Here is a 17,739-nt window from a genome sequence, read left to right as displayed (position 1 = left end):
AAACTACATTTAAAAAACAATATGCACATAAGGGTTTCGCATGAGCACATTAAAGTTTCACGTGAGCATGCAAAAGTTTCACGTGAGCACATGAAACTTAACTTTAGATATTTTTTACTCCAATGTCACCTTAGGGGCTCGGTACGTCCGCACCGCATAGTTAAAAACATCTCAACTTTTTAGAATGCTGCAAGCGCACCGCAGGTTACGTGACAAGAACCTACACGTCAAGCGTTTTCCACACGTTTTAGGCGCCCCATAATGAACTTGAGCAAGCAAAAGACGGGATATGTGAACGGCCCCTAAAATATTTTTTAATAAAACCTTTTTATTCTACTTATTCTCACATAAACAATCTTTTTTGAAAAATTATTTATATTCAAGAAAATATTTTTAATTAATGTGAAAGTTTTGGATTGGGTCAGTGTAATATATTTGGTGTATTAAGTTTATCTTATGGAAAAACACATTGGTTTAATATAATGAAGATACAGTTCATATGTTTGATTGTAATCAAATTTACATTACGTCAATTTAATAAAGCCAAGTTTGAGGAAAACCACATTGCTTCAGTGTTATTGTTGATAATTACAGAGAAAGAGTTTAATTGAATCCAACAGCCATGAAAATATACTAAGGTATTATTTTATGTGGAAATTTGCCACGTAATTAAAATGCTTTTATCTGACGAGGTGTTTGATTTTAATGAAAATTTACATGAGTTATAGAAAACCGCATTGGTTTAATGTAAAGTACATTCATCCGATGTGATGTTTGATTTCAATGAAAATTACATTAGGTCAACGTAATAATGTCACGCTTTAGAAAATCACATTATTACAATGTAATAATTTTGGAAAATTTGCCACAAAACTGATAGTTCGCACAAGGTTTGCTGTACTGTCTTAGTATACATGAACCGCATCCAACTAATTAAAAATTAATCTCAGATGTTGTAGTCATATCATTTTTCAAGAGGATGAGAGAAATGATGCGAGTGCAAAAATAGCTCCAAAAAGATCAGCAGTTAAAGAACTTAATCCGTCATGCACGCATGTAGTCCCTCAGAGATAGCTCTGATCCAAGGTTCTGGCTCACATTACCTGTCTTAAATATGGATAAAAAAACATTCATCGCTCAGTACAACATTCATCTGTAAACAATAATGAGTCAATTTACATATTCATCTTTGGATTCTGCTTTAATGTCTTTTGATGTAAATTGTCCTGGCTGTCAAAAGCTACGATTTGGAGAAACCGCATGCCATTCTTAAGTAATTCTTCACAGTAGTTATCTTTATAAAACATTTGTATCTGTCATTTTACACATTACACCTGTCAGCACGACATGAGTGTATGCATCAGTAAGCATCCAATATCATGGGTTTTTTAGCCTCGAGCACGTCTGCTGAAGCCACTAGATTAATCTCCGACTGTGCAGCTACAGTAGCAGCATATCTCAGTACAAAACAAACATGCACAGACTTTGGGTTGCTAGGCATCAGAGAGACCACACGTTTGTCTGAAACTAGAGAAGTGAGGACAGTCATTACATTGTGTATTTTTAAATATGTGGGTTTTTTATTAAAGTGATACTCCAGCCAAATATTTGCTAACCCTCAGGCATATATATATAAGAGAAATATGTCAATCATCTTTAAAACAAGCACATTTTGAGTTATTTTAGTATGTCCTTGCTTTTTCAAGCTAATAATAGGAGAAAACAGGGATCAGAGAACAATTTCTTTTAAAAACTGATTTTGAAAAAAGTGCATTCATCCTGCACAGAAGTAATCCACATGGCTCCAAAATGTTAATAAATTTCTTTTGCTGATAGTCAATGCAATTTTGTAAAAAAAATATCCCTATTTTTAACGCTACCCACTTGTCACTGCACAACATACCCATGGCAAAGAACGCTCACTACGCTAAAACTCTCAAGAGTCCAAGATGGCACCGTTACCAAAAGCTACACCTAGTTAAAAACAACAAATTAGTGTTAGTTTAGGGACAATAAACTAAATGCAGACTGATCTCACAGAAAGTCGTGTTACAGTCACGCAAAATTTTATTAATTTTTTTGTGTTCATGACACAAAATTAAGCTTTTTTCGTGCCTTGGGCACACATGTATTTTTCGTGACACTTGCAAAAATTTCTATAAATAGTTTTTTAAGTCCGTTGCAAGACTTTCTTTTCGTGTCATTTTATGTATTGTTTTGTCATTGTTTTTTCCTATTTTCTTACCATTGTCGCTTAGGGTTGGAATGACTTTCTGTTACATTTTTAGACATTGTAACCCAAACCCCAACTCTAACCGCAACGTCATGCGAGCATAGTTTTAAAAGCAGAAGAAAAACATGTAGAAATCAATACATAAAAGTACATCCCAACCCAAACCCCAAATCTAACCCCAACCCCAAGCGACAAAAATAGGGTGAAAAAAAGAAAAAAAATGACATAAAATGACACGAAAAGGAAAGTCATGCCATTGACATGAAAAACTATTTATAGAAATTTGTGCGAATGTCACGAAAAAAACATTTGTGCTCAAGGCACGAAAAAAGCTGATTTTTGTGCCATGGACACGAATAAATTAATCAAATTTTGCATGACTATAACACAACTTTCCGGGAGATTATGTTGACAAAAATGCGTTGTCCCAGAATTCACACATCTCTCTGTTATTATTAAAACAACACATTTTGTGTTTTATTTTAACACAAAATAAAACATTAACACATCCTTTCTTAGAGTACACTGAAAAAAAGAATTCATTCAATTTACTCAATTTTTTCAAGGTAAGTGGTTGCAATCAATTTATTTAAGCTACATTTAAACATAAACATATTTAAATGAAGCTTAAATAAATTGATTGCAACCACTTACCTTAAAAAATGTAGTAAATTGAATGAATTGAAATTATCATTCCCTGATATCTGTTTTCTTCCATTATAAGCTTGGAAAAGCAATGACATTTACTAAAATAACTCCAAATGTGGTCGTCTGAAAGATAATGGACGTATGTATTTCGGATTGCTTGAGGGTGAGTACATCATAGGGTAATTTTGATATTTGTCTGGAGTATCCCTTTAATGTCTGTTTACAAAGAGTAGGAGCAAATAAGAGAAAGAGCTGCAAAATCCTATACTGTAAATATAAAGAAGTAAGATTTCTGGGATCTTGCATGCAAAGCTAACATGCATCTTAGCCGATTTATTCATTGTGAAAGGAAAGCAGCATATTATAGGATAGGAGGGCAAACATTTGCATAAACCTGGGAGTTTTGTTTGTTGACTGTCTACTGTCATGGCAAAGCAACACTTGACACAATGACAGTAAATGTAGTAACACATGCCACAACTGCATGTTCATGGATTGCTATGGAATAATAAAACATCTTTGGTTTAATAACAGACATTTAAAGTTAACTCCGTTATCCCCTTGAGTACTGAGGTTTGTTAACACTACAGTAGACATGACAGCATGCTTAAAATGCTTTGCCAGGAAGCCACATCTGTTTTTGCGTTTTTGACATTAGTGTTTCTTGAACGACCAATAGTAGTCAGGGTTTGGCTGGTTAAAATAGCTTGGTTTGCCTCTGCTGGAAGATACTGTAACTACACCATCTGACTGCTATAAAAATATTTTTTTGTAAAATATAATTTTCTGCTAATATTACATTAATCTTAAAAATAAAAATTACATTTTGTCTACATATTTTCTTTTTTTAATCTTAATAGAGTGAAAAATAAATATGGATTGTCATTAAAACTTTGCTAAAACAAAGCTGGTGATGGCCTATAAGACTTGTCTTTTGCTACAAAGCCACAACTCCAACAAACATTTTGGCAGAAGCAATGATGACCCCATCTAATCTCATTATTCCTATGCTGTGACATACAATAGATTTTGCATAAAAATGTGCTGATTTGACCTCAGTTATTACAAGCATGGAGAAGGCAGCTGAGTCTCAGTTACACATTATGCTGTGGACTAACAGGCATAACAAAGTGTTGACAGCATAAGTGGAGTCTCCGGGTCGAGATCAGGTGGCCTTTACAGCAATAAGTGGGCTGACACTATTCATCTCTTCTCAGCCCGACGATAGCCTTTCCCATCTGCTACAAGCTGCTGAGACTCAGCAAAGCTCTCAGGTGGAAACAGGATAGGCATGGTGGATGAGGAGACAAAGAAGTGTGATCGCAAACCTTATGATCTTGCAGAACTGTACACCCCTTCGGGATCCTGAGATGCTTTTGTGATAGAGGTAATGGTGGGACAAGGTGATAGAATATGCTTGAAAAGCTGATTCAACTAAATAAACTAATACTCACTAAAACAGAAACAATGTTTCATTTATAAACAAGATTTTCTTACGAACTGAAAGTGCTTGTGTCTGTTACATGTCTGGGGCAGTACATTTTAATAAGGTCCTTATATGTACATTAGGTGCAGTATACATTTTGTACCAGTATGTACCTTTGAGGAACTAATGCACTATTGGTACCAATGTGTACCTCTGAGGTTTCAAAGTGAACTCTGTAGGACCAAAGCTGTACTTTTGAAAGGGTACCGCCCCAGTGACAGCTAGTGTACATATTTTGACAATTTTATTTGACAGTGTAAGGTGCTCTGAGTGGATGTTCGGGCATCATTACAGTTAATATTGTAACTAATATTGCTGATTGTAACCATTGACTTCCATAGTAGGAAAACAAATATTATGGAAGTATTGTGATAAATGATGAAGAAGATATTTTAATAAATGATGGTAAGCCCACAGTTGATGCTACCCATTGAATTTCATAGTATTTGTTTTTCCTACTATAGAAATCAATGAGGAAGAGAAAATTATGACAGAATTGTCAGTTTTGGGTGCACTATCCCTTTAAGGGTGTGTTTTGTTGCATTAAAACAATAATAATTTGCTGCATTAATTTTTGCTTTTATATCGAATTGTATCTGGGCCATTACACTAAATTGGTGCCATGTGCATGTTGTAAATTATCAAAATAAATAAAAGTTCATTTTTTATCATTAGTCTAATAATACACACAATTTAACATTATTAAACATGGGTATTGTTCAATCTCAGATCTTCTGAGCAAATTCTAAAAAATGCTGGGTTATTTTCAACCAATTTTCAACCTATTGTTAACCTATTTTCAATGTTGGGTCAAAAAGGGATGAACCCAGCCCCTTGGGTTGTAATTTAACCTATGCTGGTTTTTTTTAACCCAGAATGCTGGGTTGGTTAAATTCCAGTGTACCGTGGGAGGGACACTGCATTATTTGACAGAAAACTTCATCAAATACTCAAAAACAAAAAGCTAAACATGTCACATATCTTTGGAAAGCTGATATTCTTGTGATTCGAATGATGCAAACCATTTCAAGATACAATCAATACAGAAAGATACAATTTGTGTCCTTTTAAGGCATTTTTTTTTGCCTTTTGTTGGGTCAAATATAAATGTTTTCAATTTTTTCATTTAACTCAGCGGCAAGCTTTGTCCCTTTTTGACCCAATACTGGGTTGAAAATAACCCAGCATTTTTTTTAAGTGTAACAGAACAGTATGTTTTGGGGTAACAGGAGTGTTTGATAACCTGAGGACACATCTTAAATGTGTAGGCTATAAACTATTATGATTTTCTTATGATAAAATATTAAAGGCACAAATGGGATATGGAGTCACAGAAATGCAAAAAAAAAAAAAAAATATATATATATATATATATATATATATATATATATATATATATATATATATATATATATATATATATATATATATATATACATAATATTTAAAAGTAAAATGTAGAAAGCTAGGACAGATATCCAATGATATTTTTCTAGGTAGTGTTCTAGGTATATTATAGAGATAAAATTTGCAGTTAGAGTAATATGCAGGACACTTTGTTTAATAATAAAATGTATTTTATAATTAATTTTCTTGCATATAATATCCTGGGGACAAAAACGGCACCATTCGGTGGAATGGCCGATTTTTTACTGTAGCTGTAGTTATGGCCACATACATCATGTTGTTTTTCTCACACATTTGACCCGTTTCTACGTAAAATCATCCCAAATAATGTAAAGAAAATTTTGTGAAAATATAACCATGATATCACAGTGTAAACAGTGATTTGTTGCCTTAAAGTCATTTCAACTTTCTATTATTTATCTTGACTAGAGATGAGTTGGTAGAACTTATATTTTTATACTCATCTCTTGTCAAGATAAAATAATAGAAATGTGAAATGACTTGTATAGGAGTTGATTAAACAGCAGCAAAGTTTTTTTAAAGTGCATTATTGACTGAGTAAGATCATGTCAAATAATAAAATCAGTGCATAGGAAGCCAACTTCCGATATTTTTGTGCAAAAAATAAACGTGGTGTCAATAAAATACCAAAATACCCACATTTTAATATTATAAATGACTATTTGAATACTGTAATCTATCTTTAACAACAATAAACACAAATTATTATGAGTCTTTAGCCTGTATTTCACAGATAGAGTCATATCTGATTAAACTTGCACATCTAAACTCATCTGGCAAGACCTGAACTGGGTGTGTCTGATAGGGGACATCTTACCGTGGGCGCTCCAGGACAGGGTTGAGATTCACAGCCTTAGAAGGTACAGATGGATAACTCTAAATGCCAGCGTATAAACACAGAGGTCACAACAACAGCGGGGGATTTGATGGCCAGCATGCCAAACTGTCCCTTTGGTATCATCATTCAACTTACAGTGGATTTGCTCTGCTATTTTTATCAGCCGGAGATATGTTGCTGAAAAGCATGTTGCTGTTCAACAGCGGGTGGTGAAAAGTATTTTTTCACAGAATCTCAGAATCAAGACAAGAACCCACAACTTTATATGAATGTAGTTTTATTTTAATCTTCTTATTTCACTAACAGACATCTACAGTAACTCATTTGGCAAATAACATTATTTTGGCAATAAACGTCGCAATGAACAATTCTGTACACCCTCAGGTTCCTCAGCACAATAGGAATGTGGGTCATTTTGCATTAATGCATAGAGGAGATATCATACTCCATGCTGGCGCCTGTGCAACCAGCCTACATGGATGAGTCAGCAGGTGCTCTGATTCAGACGCCACGGACACACTCATAATGCAAGTACTGTTTTAAAGGGCACCAAGAGCTCACAGCAAACATTTGTGCACAGGAAAAATTGAAAGAGAGGACAAAACAATACAAGTCAATAATTATGGTCAGTAAGCAATCTCTGATTCACTTTGTACAACAAAAACATCTTATTTCACAGGTCAACTTCTTTTAAATGAACACCAGTTCAATAAATCATTGAAATCAAGTCTCCTCAACTTCAGTGCAACAGTCTAAAGCATCAAGATCGAGCAAATTTGAGGAATCTGCCTCATGGGCAGAAAGCGGCAGAAACACTGCCATCTTTGTCCTCAGCAGCAGACCCGCCTCTTTTCTTCCTTGGTGCAAAGGCTCAGAAAGGGCTTGTTGGATTTCAGCGCATCTTCCCCACGGCATTCGCTACAGGTCAGAGATCATCCGACAATGCGGCTATTTACAATGCATAAAGAGCGTTCATGGCCAAAAGATTATCTTCAAACAAACATTGATCTGAAATGCATCTTCTCATTTGTATAAAAGAAGTCCGGCTCATTTAACAGTAATATACAGGTAATGGATAAAATCACCAAAAGCGTAATTTGTTCGAAACCAATGTTCCCTCATGAATACAAAAGTTAAAAACACAAACATTATGTATTTCATCATTGTTTCATGGGGAAACTGAGACGAACAACAATGCATGTCCGTTGTTTAGACATCAAAATAACAAGAATAAACGTGTGCTTGTCAAGAACCGGACCTGTAAATGACCAATATCTTTTACAAACAACATATCCAATATCCATACAAGAGTATCAACAATGCAAGGTTGCAGATTATGCTCTCAGTGATCAATAATGAACCCTTATTTAGTATTAAATTGATCAAGCACATCAAAAAAGAGTCTTTCACTGTGAAAGGAGATCTGGGGATCTGAATAATGTTGTCTTGTGAATCCCAGAGATGTTTCTCTTTTTAAGAAAGAAACCTTTGGCAGCAAACAAGTCTTGTATGTTTGCATCTGAAACTGAAGCACAGATTCTGATAAACGCTTTTCATTCCAAATTTACATAAATGTTGTATAAATTGGAAAGTAAATAATTATGACTTTCAGCTTCATTTGTCTCAAACATCCAAGCATTTGGCAACTTTTGGAGAAAGGTCTACCTCACCACACAGTCAGTCACATTCCTGTGAATATGGCACTATCTATCTTCTAAAATACATTTGTCAGTAAAACAAAGTTAATATGACTTCAAAACAGAACTTTACAGTACCTTGACACATACATAACCAAGCCATGTAAGCTAATAAACAATGAAATTATCCGCAGTAACACAGTACAGTGAAATATTACCAATGCCCCGCTGCTGGCATATTTGTTTTTCAATAGCAAAAGTGATGACAGTGTTACATTATGTTTATAACTATAATGATGAGGTCAAATACAGACAAAACGAAAAAATTTGAGTGCATGATTGTGAAAAAACATCCATACAAAACTATGGAAATGAAAGGCAAGTTTCCTTAAAATACATATTGTACTGTACACATTATACATTTACAGTCCAGTACAATAACATTTTTCACAACATAAGTTCTGTAAACACTGCATAGGTGACTCACTAACATGTACACAATAACCAATGATAATATAAATAAAGCATAAATATATCTTATTTCATTAAATAAACATTTTATCGAGTCTGATGTACCTACAGTAGGTGCATAAAATGATGGTACTGAATTTAAATTAATTTTGGTCATAATTGTTTTTTCACAAATATACATAAAATAAAATGCAAAATAATGCAGATTAAAGCAGAAATAATAATCATTATTATAAAAAAAAATCTATGATTTGCATACAGAACACACTGTAAAAAGTAAAAAAGTGGATCAATTGGTAACACCAACAAAATGTAAGTTTTTTTTTCAACTTAATTTTTTTACTTAAACATACATGTTGAAAAACTAATTTTTATTGAAGTATTTTTTTAAGTTGATCCAACTTTTCACTTTATAAAGTTTATTAACGTACAGAGCCCCTAAGGGGACATGGAGCAAAAATTAAATAAAGTTTAGTTTTGCGTGCCCACATGAAACTCTCGCGTGCGCAGGTGAAACTATCGCGTTTAGTTTCGTGTTCTCACGCAAAAATTTCAAGTGTGCACGCGAATGTTTCATGTGAGCACGCGAAACTAAACTTTAGATTTTTTTACTCCAATGTCACCTTAGGGGCTCGGTATTAACGCATGTAAACAAATGCGAGCACAAAATAAATTAAGATCTACTTTGGGGCATTTTACAAAAATAAAGTCAATTATTTGCAAATGCTAACAACAGACCCTTATTTAAATTAAGTTACATGAACCTTCTGTTAAGCAACCTGGTTCGGAGACCAACATGTGGATTATCCCCAATACCATTTATCAAGATTGTTCTTTGCCTTGTACTCATTGTGCCGTCTCACGTAGTCACAAGCCAGACATGTATGTTCTGCCCAAAAATATGCCTTTTTCACTTTAAAGTGTTTACGCCAGTCAAAGTACTTTAGGTAAAGCTCTTCGTTTTTGTCAAGGAACAGGAGATAATCGGCCAGCTCTTTTGGAGACGGGAAATCATCGACATGGATGAATGCATTTCCCTGCACAAAATTCTGATAGTTCTCTCTTGGGGGTCCGAGCACAACAGGCACCGTACCAACGGAAAGTGGGTTGTACAATTTCTCAGTGATGTAATCTCTGTGAATAGAGTTCTCGAACGCCAGGTAAAATTTACAGCTCGCAATCGTCGGAAAATAGTCCTGGTCGGAAATGTACTCGCCGAAAGCTTGTCCGTAGGCGTGAACCTCGATGTGCTTGTATAATTCGTTGTAGTATTTGACCCTTACGTGATCTGGGTTCCAATTGCTGACTATCCAGCAGATCAACTTGTTCTTGCTGGGTGGCACAAAGTCCTCCTCTCCCTGGGCTGCGACGATCGATCCATAAGACACTTCTATATCAGCGTCCTGCCGATAGTTGAGGGTTAAATTAAACAGGTTTTCGATACCAGGTAACTGGGATGAATGCGATGGCGACTCAAAGTTCATCCAAATCCATCTCTGCAAGGTCGGACGGTACGAAGGTGGCATGTTGGACAGGTCGCTGGTGATGTCCCTGTGATGTATGACGACGGCTTCGGATTTGTTGTAAAGGTTTCGGTCCGCTGTGACAAAGCAGCCATCGATGTTGAACAAAGAGCTGCAGACGTTAAGATCGTAGGTTTCTCCGAAAGGCCAAAGCCAGACCAGGACTGTGGTCTGGTTTTGTTCACTTCTGTTGGTAAGGAGGCTTTTCACTTTGGCCGTGGAGGTTTCTGATTCAATGGGACCTGACAGCCAGCTCGTTGATGGTTTGATGTACATTAAAAATAAAGTCACAAAGCATCCCAGTAAAAAGGTACCAAGCAGGAGGGGTCGTAGGATTCTGGATGTTGATGTAGATGGCATGCTCTGGCCTTTAATGTGAACATGAAGGAATAGAGAAAACAGAAGGGCACAAAAACAAAACTGTTATGCATGCTTAGCGAATGCAATATGAACAATTTAAAAATTTATAATTTACCTGATAGATTTGCTTATATCCAGAGAGTACAATGGTTGTATTTTGCAGGGTCTTCTTTCCTTCACCACAACAAGAATCTTAGACTTAAAACCATAGATCTTCTCATCAAGGTTTCATAAGAAAGCATAACAGATTGAACAGATTACTTAACAGCAAAATGATGACAACTAAACAATGTCCAACAATACAGAGAGCATCTTAATGCACTCTCATATTAGCTACCTACCAAAAGTTAAATTAGCTCTTCAACGGGTTTTGAGGACAATAAAGGCATTTTAAAAGAAAAGAGTGCCGTGATCATGGTCAACTGTTTTATTTATAAGCATTTGATGTCAAATCATTCTGAAAAACACACTCAGTTTTACACAATAAGGTTAGGTTTGTGTATGGTAAACACTGCCATCTTCAGGATATCAGGAGATGATTGAATCTAAAGGCCTAAAAACCTAAAGGAGTAAATTTATAATATTTGTAATACACCCAGCTAAGCTTTGCTTCTCAGCACAGAACAGATCTTTTAAGATTCTTGTTTGGTTACCACTAAGTTTTTATATATGTTAGGCTGTAAATCACGGCTTCCCTTAACCTAGATTTGGGTTATCTACTTATCTTTCTATAGCCCTTTTGTAACTTTACAGAGTTGTAGCACAAGTTCAGTGAAATGGACGACAGCAAAAAGATGCACATCAAATAAATCATTGATCTCCAACATGGTTGCCCACAGAGTTTGTGAGTTGCCAAAGCACATTCTATTAATTTTCATATTTATTTATAACATAATTTAATATAAGCTAGCCTTCTTTTATGTATTTTAACATTTTGAACAATGATAAACATATCAACAAGTAAAATGAAATGAAATAAAATAAAAGTAAAACAAAAAAGTTTTAAGGTAGACTATCTAAAAAAAGTAGCACTCCAGAATGTTTTAGCCCTTGCTCACAAAAATTTGGAGACCCCTGATCTAGATTAAGTTTGTTCTACATTACTAAAAACCAGATTACAGCTCAAAACGTAATTAACAATGGTTAAATTATAGTAACACGTAATTTTTTTTGTGGATTGATTACTATTGATTTGAAATGCCATGTTTACAAATATCTTGGTTAAACTGTGGTTTATGCAAGTTTGTGGTTTTTACTACAAATAGGCCATTCCATAGTTAACCCATAGGCTAATCACTGAATTAAACCATTGTTAATTTTCATAAGGGCATGATTGCTATACCTCCTAAAATGGCAATATAGCCTACAGGTATAAGAATTTGTGTTCTTAAATTTAAGAACCAAAACTTACATTCCATGACTATACAAGATTAACCTAAGTTAACCTAAAACCCTGAATGAACATTACATTGACTTAAACTGCGTTAATAAACTGCAATTTATTCATTGTAGTATTGGACAGCAGTGTCAGTATTCACAGTAATCGACAGATTCGACCGTTAACTTTTAAATAGTACAAGCGCGCGAATTCCTGTAGAAGCATCGACAGAGCGCATGTGTGATTAACTGACAGAAGGTAAAGCTACATGAAAATTACATTTTAATATATTATAAAATATTTGTAATTACTGTAAGTTTGTGCATCTCGGTCCTACTTCTTTAAAGTTCTCCCACCACAGCATATTTCGGATGTTTGTCCTATATAACACACCTGTTTCAACTCGTTCGTTTGATCCATAATCATATGTTTAGGCTACAGTTTGTTTGCACCATTCTGGTATTATGGTGGCGAAATGAGCCATTCACATTTTTGAGGTTTGTTTTAATCTACGTACGTGTAAACAAATGCGATGTTTTAAATTAATATGCATTTGTGACATAGCCTTCATAACAAAACAAAACTCACCTTAAAAATGATATTCATGTGCAGATTAAGCTTCTACTCTCTGTATCATGTAGTTTTGTGGTCATAACAGTCAAATCAATGCATGAAAGGTTTGAATTATTGAATATGCATAACATATTTTCTTATTTTACAACATTTGCTTGGCTGTTTAAATCCACCTCTCCCAACCACCCCTGGGTATGAAAGGTCCTGATTATCCATTGCTTGTGTGTGACAAAGTAAAGTATTGGGACACTTTGACAGTCAAAATGTACCTGAATTTACCTTACCTGAGGAGTTGGATGCCTTTCACTACATTAGCTGTAAACATTTACATGTTTTACATTGCTTTACATGTTTTTGCCTAACAATACGCGTTTTACAAGGGATGCGTGACCCTATAGGTAAACTAGGTTGCATGTTTTTGCCTCACTGAGTGTCTTTGAGAAAGGAAGGCATTTTGTTTTAAATGTATTGTGATGTATTTGGGGCAGCCGAGTTGCGTGACTGAGTTTTCAGATCTAATAAATAAAGGTAAATCGAGGATGAAGAAGAATAAAAGATGCATAAACATGACAGCAAATCTATTTGATATCTGAATGCATTAAAGTATTTAGTAAGCTCCGGTATATTAAATAATGTATCAATGATGTTGATTTGGTGTTAATACGGTTAATAATAAGGATCTGAAACCACATTGCAGAAAATAGATGGATTCATGCAAGGTGAAATATGCTTTCACCAATAATGAAGGTCATCTTAAATCACATATGACATACTGAATATCGCTATACCTCCATCATCATACATGTCCCCGCATCTCGCGCGCGTTCTCTATTTTAAGCAAACCCGCATTGTATCCAAAGGGACGCATGCAGTAGCCTCCAAGGAGAAGAAAACGTCCCTGCGCCCGTGCCATGTTTAATTATTGCACCGCAAAAATCCCTCAAGAGATGAATGAAAAATGACGGTGCATGCAATGCGTGCATGATATTTACACAGCGGTGCAATATATGAAAACATACAGGTATCCTAATTTTAGTAAATCATTTAGCTCACCTCTTCATATGCAGTCATTCTCGATGGAAAGCCACATCGTGTTCTTCATTTTTTTTCACGTATACCACACGCCTCGCATATCTGTACGGTGCTGAAATATCTCCGATGATGGTAATTTTTTATTAATAATTCGCCAGGACCAAGATGTACCTGAACCCATAGCCTTCGCCTGCGCATCAGTGCATGTTGCAATGTGTCCGCAATGATGACAGACTCGAAATCTGTGCCTGCAAGTTAAAACATGACAGACCCTATGGGTATAAAACAGGAATAATGTGCAAGTGCGTCGCTGGAGAAGACGCCATGTAACGCCGTGTGATGCGATGTAGAATAATGTCCCCCTCCCCGCACGTGCCAGGCTACCTTTTCAGTGCTGTTTATACGCATAATATGCACATGGATTTAAGTGTGTGCACTTAATATAAGAATGCATTAAACAAGTAAGGATTGCGAAACAAAACATGTATCTGTGGCGTTAGACTGGATTATGTGTGTTGTACAAAGGATTATTCCTTTGTTCATCATTGCTGCGTAAATGCATTGCTTTGCAGCCCAATGCATGCCAGAATGCATTAAATAGACAAATCCTAAAATGATTTCTTAATGCATTCGTGTGTGTGTAAAAATATGTGATGTAAAGAAACAACAGCAATTCCTAATGACAGACAAATAATCAATATTCATTTCATTGAATAATTTATTGTTACCAACGATTCATTTGCTAATTACCATTAAATAATTAATAAACAAACAATAACTTAATTAATTCCTTAATTTATTGTAGTGCAAAGCAAGACCACATTTTATTTACAGCTTTCATGTGCAATATGACTGATCTAAGTTTTCAAGACAGGGGCAAAAACCTATAAAACAAAAAGTAAAACAAATGCACACAACTTAAAGAAATAAAACCTTGTTCTAATAAGCACTTCTAAGACTGATATTTTAGGAGTATCGCTTAATTAAAGTACTTTTATTCCAACTCCAGCCATTTCTTTTGCTCCTCACTGAACTTTTTGGCCCATTTGTTCGTTATCTCCAAATAAATTGTAGGTTTGTGAGGAAGGTAGTCAAGGTACACAGTTTTTCCCCATTTCTTGGGGACAGCGCTTTCAATTTGCGATCCTTCATGCCATTCGTTGAAAGACGTTATGGAAATGATCTGTGGCTGTGTTGCCAGAGCCGCATTAAAAGAATTTTCGTAATATTTCCCATTAATGCGGTTTCTTGTATTTTGGGCGTTCCACGGCCTAATACTAGTGTCGATGTAACCAGGGCCTACACTTGGTATGAATATCAAGTCATTATAATCACAAAAGCTTTTAATGGATCTCCAGTTGTGATTCGAGGAACCATAGGTAAAACCATTGGTTGCAAAATATGTATAGACTCCATCAAATCCAGCATACAGTATGTCTTTTTTATGTCCTTCGTTTACAAGAAGAGAAATGAAGATGCCATCATATGGTGTGTTCCTGATGGTGTTTTTACCATCCGACTTTAGTAGCTGTGCCCAAACATCTGGACTTTCTATGTAGGAATCATATATATAGTACAAGGGAAGAAACTTGCCTTTGTTTGTTTTGTACCTGTAAAAAGCAGGATGCTTTCCATACCTGTAACAAATATATTTGTTTTAATTTATTAAAAGCAGGCAAAGGCATAGATCACAAATGTAATTAATGCTTAAAAGCTGTATAAAAGTTGTAAAATTAATTTAATTGCTTTCTGTTCATGGGCAAATAAGAAAAAAAATGTCCACCTATACTTAAACAACCCTATGAACACTATTGTTACCATTACATTTAAGTCAACCTGTAGATGATAATTTTACACTTAAAACTCATCTTTGAGCATCATAATAGCATATGTAAAAAAATTCCTGTGCCAGTAATTTCTACATGCTTTAAAATTGCTTAAATGTAATTCCCTCATTTAGTATACATGAATCTATGAATATGCAAATTAGTCTCCGCCTCTACTCAACTGCACATCTCAGGCCATAGCTATGAATATGCGAATTAGTCCCCAACTGCATCCTTTTGTACACGTAAATCTATGCTAATTTCGGTAGTTTCGGACACAACTACCGGTTTCCAATGCATGTTTTAACCGCTGATGTTAGCAGGTTAAGACTATTACACACTGCATGTGTTTGTGACGTAGCAAACCAAGGCGATTTCAAACTGTGGGAATGAGATGTCTTTAGAAATCTTATGATATTATGGATATCTGTGGTGTTGAATGATGAATTTGCACATGGTTTGTCTTAAAGCTATTAAAAACACCACATAGACATATAAACAAAAATAAAAACGTTTATTTTTCAATTTTATTGCAGAGAAGATGGGAAAAGTAAAAGTCAATAATGCTCAACATTAAAAGAGCGCCATTACAACATGTTATTTCCGGGTTAAGGTGGGAAATATCTTAAATCCAAGTTGGAATGCAGCATATCAACAATAATTTAGGTTATCAAAACCTTTTTCTAATGATATAAATGAACAGCAAAAACTGTATGAAATGTATTAAACTTACCTCTCCACAATATATTTAGTATTTTCATGCATGTTTACATCATCACGTCCTTTGTATGGTTCAATGTGAAAAACAACCTGGGAAAAACACAAAAACAAATGCGATACACATGCTGATACAAAAGCTTTAAATAATTCAAAACTCCATCTGTCAGTATCTACAACACCTTCAACTGATATTTCTCAGCTGCATCCAGAATCAAAGGCACCAAGCCATCAATTTCTTCACCATTGTCATCCTTCATATTAGGTGGATACCATGAAATTGCAAGAACACCTAAAAAGATCAAGAATAGGAAAAGCATAGTAGATAGATAAGGATGGATAAATATAAACAAAATACCTGTTGCATGCAGGGTTCTTACCAACACTAGCCAGACGCAGTTGTTGCATGTGATCCTCCAAAACAGATGGATCTCTGGAGCTGTATGGCCCCAGCGCAGGATAGAAATTTGTCCCAATGTCATCAGGAGGCTTGTGTTTTCCGGTAGGATAAGATAAAGCCACTTTTGCGTCCCAGTGAGGTAAAACTGGATGATCCCAGTGAATATATCTTCCGTCAAACTGTGGGTTACCATACCATGCATAATAGAATGCATGCACATTATAATTTGGTTCGGGGAATTCTTGCATTTTCTTCAGCAGGCTTTCAGCCGAAGTTGGTCGCTTGATACCTTTATACGATTCTCTTGAAAATGGATTAAATCTCAAGGCAAAACTGTTATCTTCTGGATTCATGGACTTTAGAATGATTGGTATTATAAAAACAACCAAAGCTAAAGCAATAACTACACAAAATGATTTTCGCCTAAACCTTGCCATTACCTCACAGATTGGTCAAAGTTCATTCCACCGACACATGTTAAACAACGGCAGTACAAAACGTTAAATTCAAACCCTCAGTGTATATTCTTCATCATCTTCATCTTCAGGAATGCATGCACAGCTGTAAAACACAAAACAATTTCTATAAAACATGCAGTTGAAGTAGCTTAGGCAGAATGAGGTGCTGTCTTAACAAGACACTTGGTAGGTAGCACAACTTGCTTTACATATACAAATCACCAACTTCTTTGACTACACAAATCTTCCACTTCTTATAATAATAGGAACACAAACTTTAGACGTATGCATATTCATTTATATGAGTCTAACCTAATACAGCAAAAAATAAATAAAGCAAGCAAGCCATAACGTTACCTCTGTTTGAGAACGACAGACATCACGTGACGCAAAACACATTTTCTATATATTGTATTGATGCAGTTATATCTGACACATCGTAAATTAAATTCAGCTTTAAACTCATGCGGAAGTCTCAAACAGTAGCTTTTCTTCAGTGCTGTTTATTCAGCAGTTGCAGACTGTATAAAGAGTAAGCGAGTTTTACTGCTCTCTACTGGACTGGAGGCGACGTTACGAATAATTCATTGGTTGGTAAGATGTCAGTCACGTGTTCTAATTAATATTCATGAGCGACCCAGCGTGACATGATCGCTATGACAGCTGTCAGACGGCGGCTGATAGTAGATGCTTTGCAAAAGATTCATGTCTCATTTACTCATTGTCTATTC

General features: G+C 35.3%; 2 protein-coding genes across 2 annotated transcripts; both read right to left on the bottom strand.

The window, feature by feature from the left end:
- Positions 1–6,575: 6,575 nt before the first annotated feature.
- On the bottom strand, positions 6,576–14,021 carry fut9a (fucosyltransferase 9a). Its single transcript, XM_065244792.2, has 3 exons — positions 13,629–14,021; positions 10,740–10,837; positions 6,576–10,632 (listed from the first exon to the last, which is right to left on the bottom strand). Exon 3 carries the CDS (start codon positions 10,622–10,624, stop codon positions 9,545–9,547), a length of 1,080 nt encoding a protein of 359 aa, XP_065100864.2. The 5' UTR covers positions 10,625–10,632; positions 10,740–10,837; positions 13,629–14,021; the 3' UTR covers positions 6,576–9,544.
- Positions 14,022–14,307: 286 nt separating this feature from the next.
- manea (mannosidase, endo-alpha) lies at positions 14,308–17,523 on the bottom strand. Its single transcript, XM_065244793.2, has 5 exons — positions 17,366–17,523; positions 16,531–17,111; positions 16,333–16,442; positions 16,167–16,243; positions 14,308–15,244 (listed from the first exon to the last, which is right to left on the bottom strand). Exons 2-5 carry the CDS (start codon positions 16,985–16,987, stop codon positions 14,602–14,604), a joined length of 1,287 nt encoding a protein of 428 aa, XP_065100865.2. The 5' UTR covers positions 16,988–17,111; positions 17,366–17,523; the 3' UTR covers positions 14,308–14,601.
- Between the last annotated feature and the right edge of the window lie 216 nt (positions 17,524–17,739).

Source organism: Paramisgurnus dabryanus, chromosome 17 (assembly GCF_030506205.2).
Source record: "Paramisgurnus dabryanus chromosome 17, PD_genome_1.1, whole genome shotgun sequence".
Lineage (NCBI taxonomy): Eukaryota > Metazoa > Chordata > Actinopteri > Cypriniformes > Cobitidae > Paramisgurnus > Paramisgurnus dabryanus.
The sequence above is the reverse complement of the archived record's forward strand: the minus strand, read 5'-3'. Positions and strand labels throughout refer to the sequence as shown.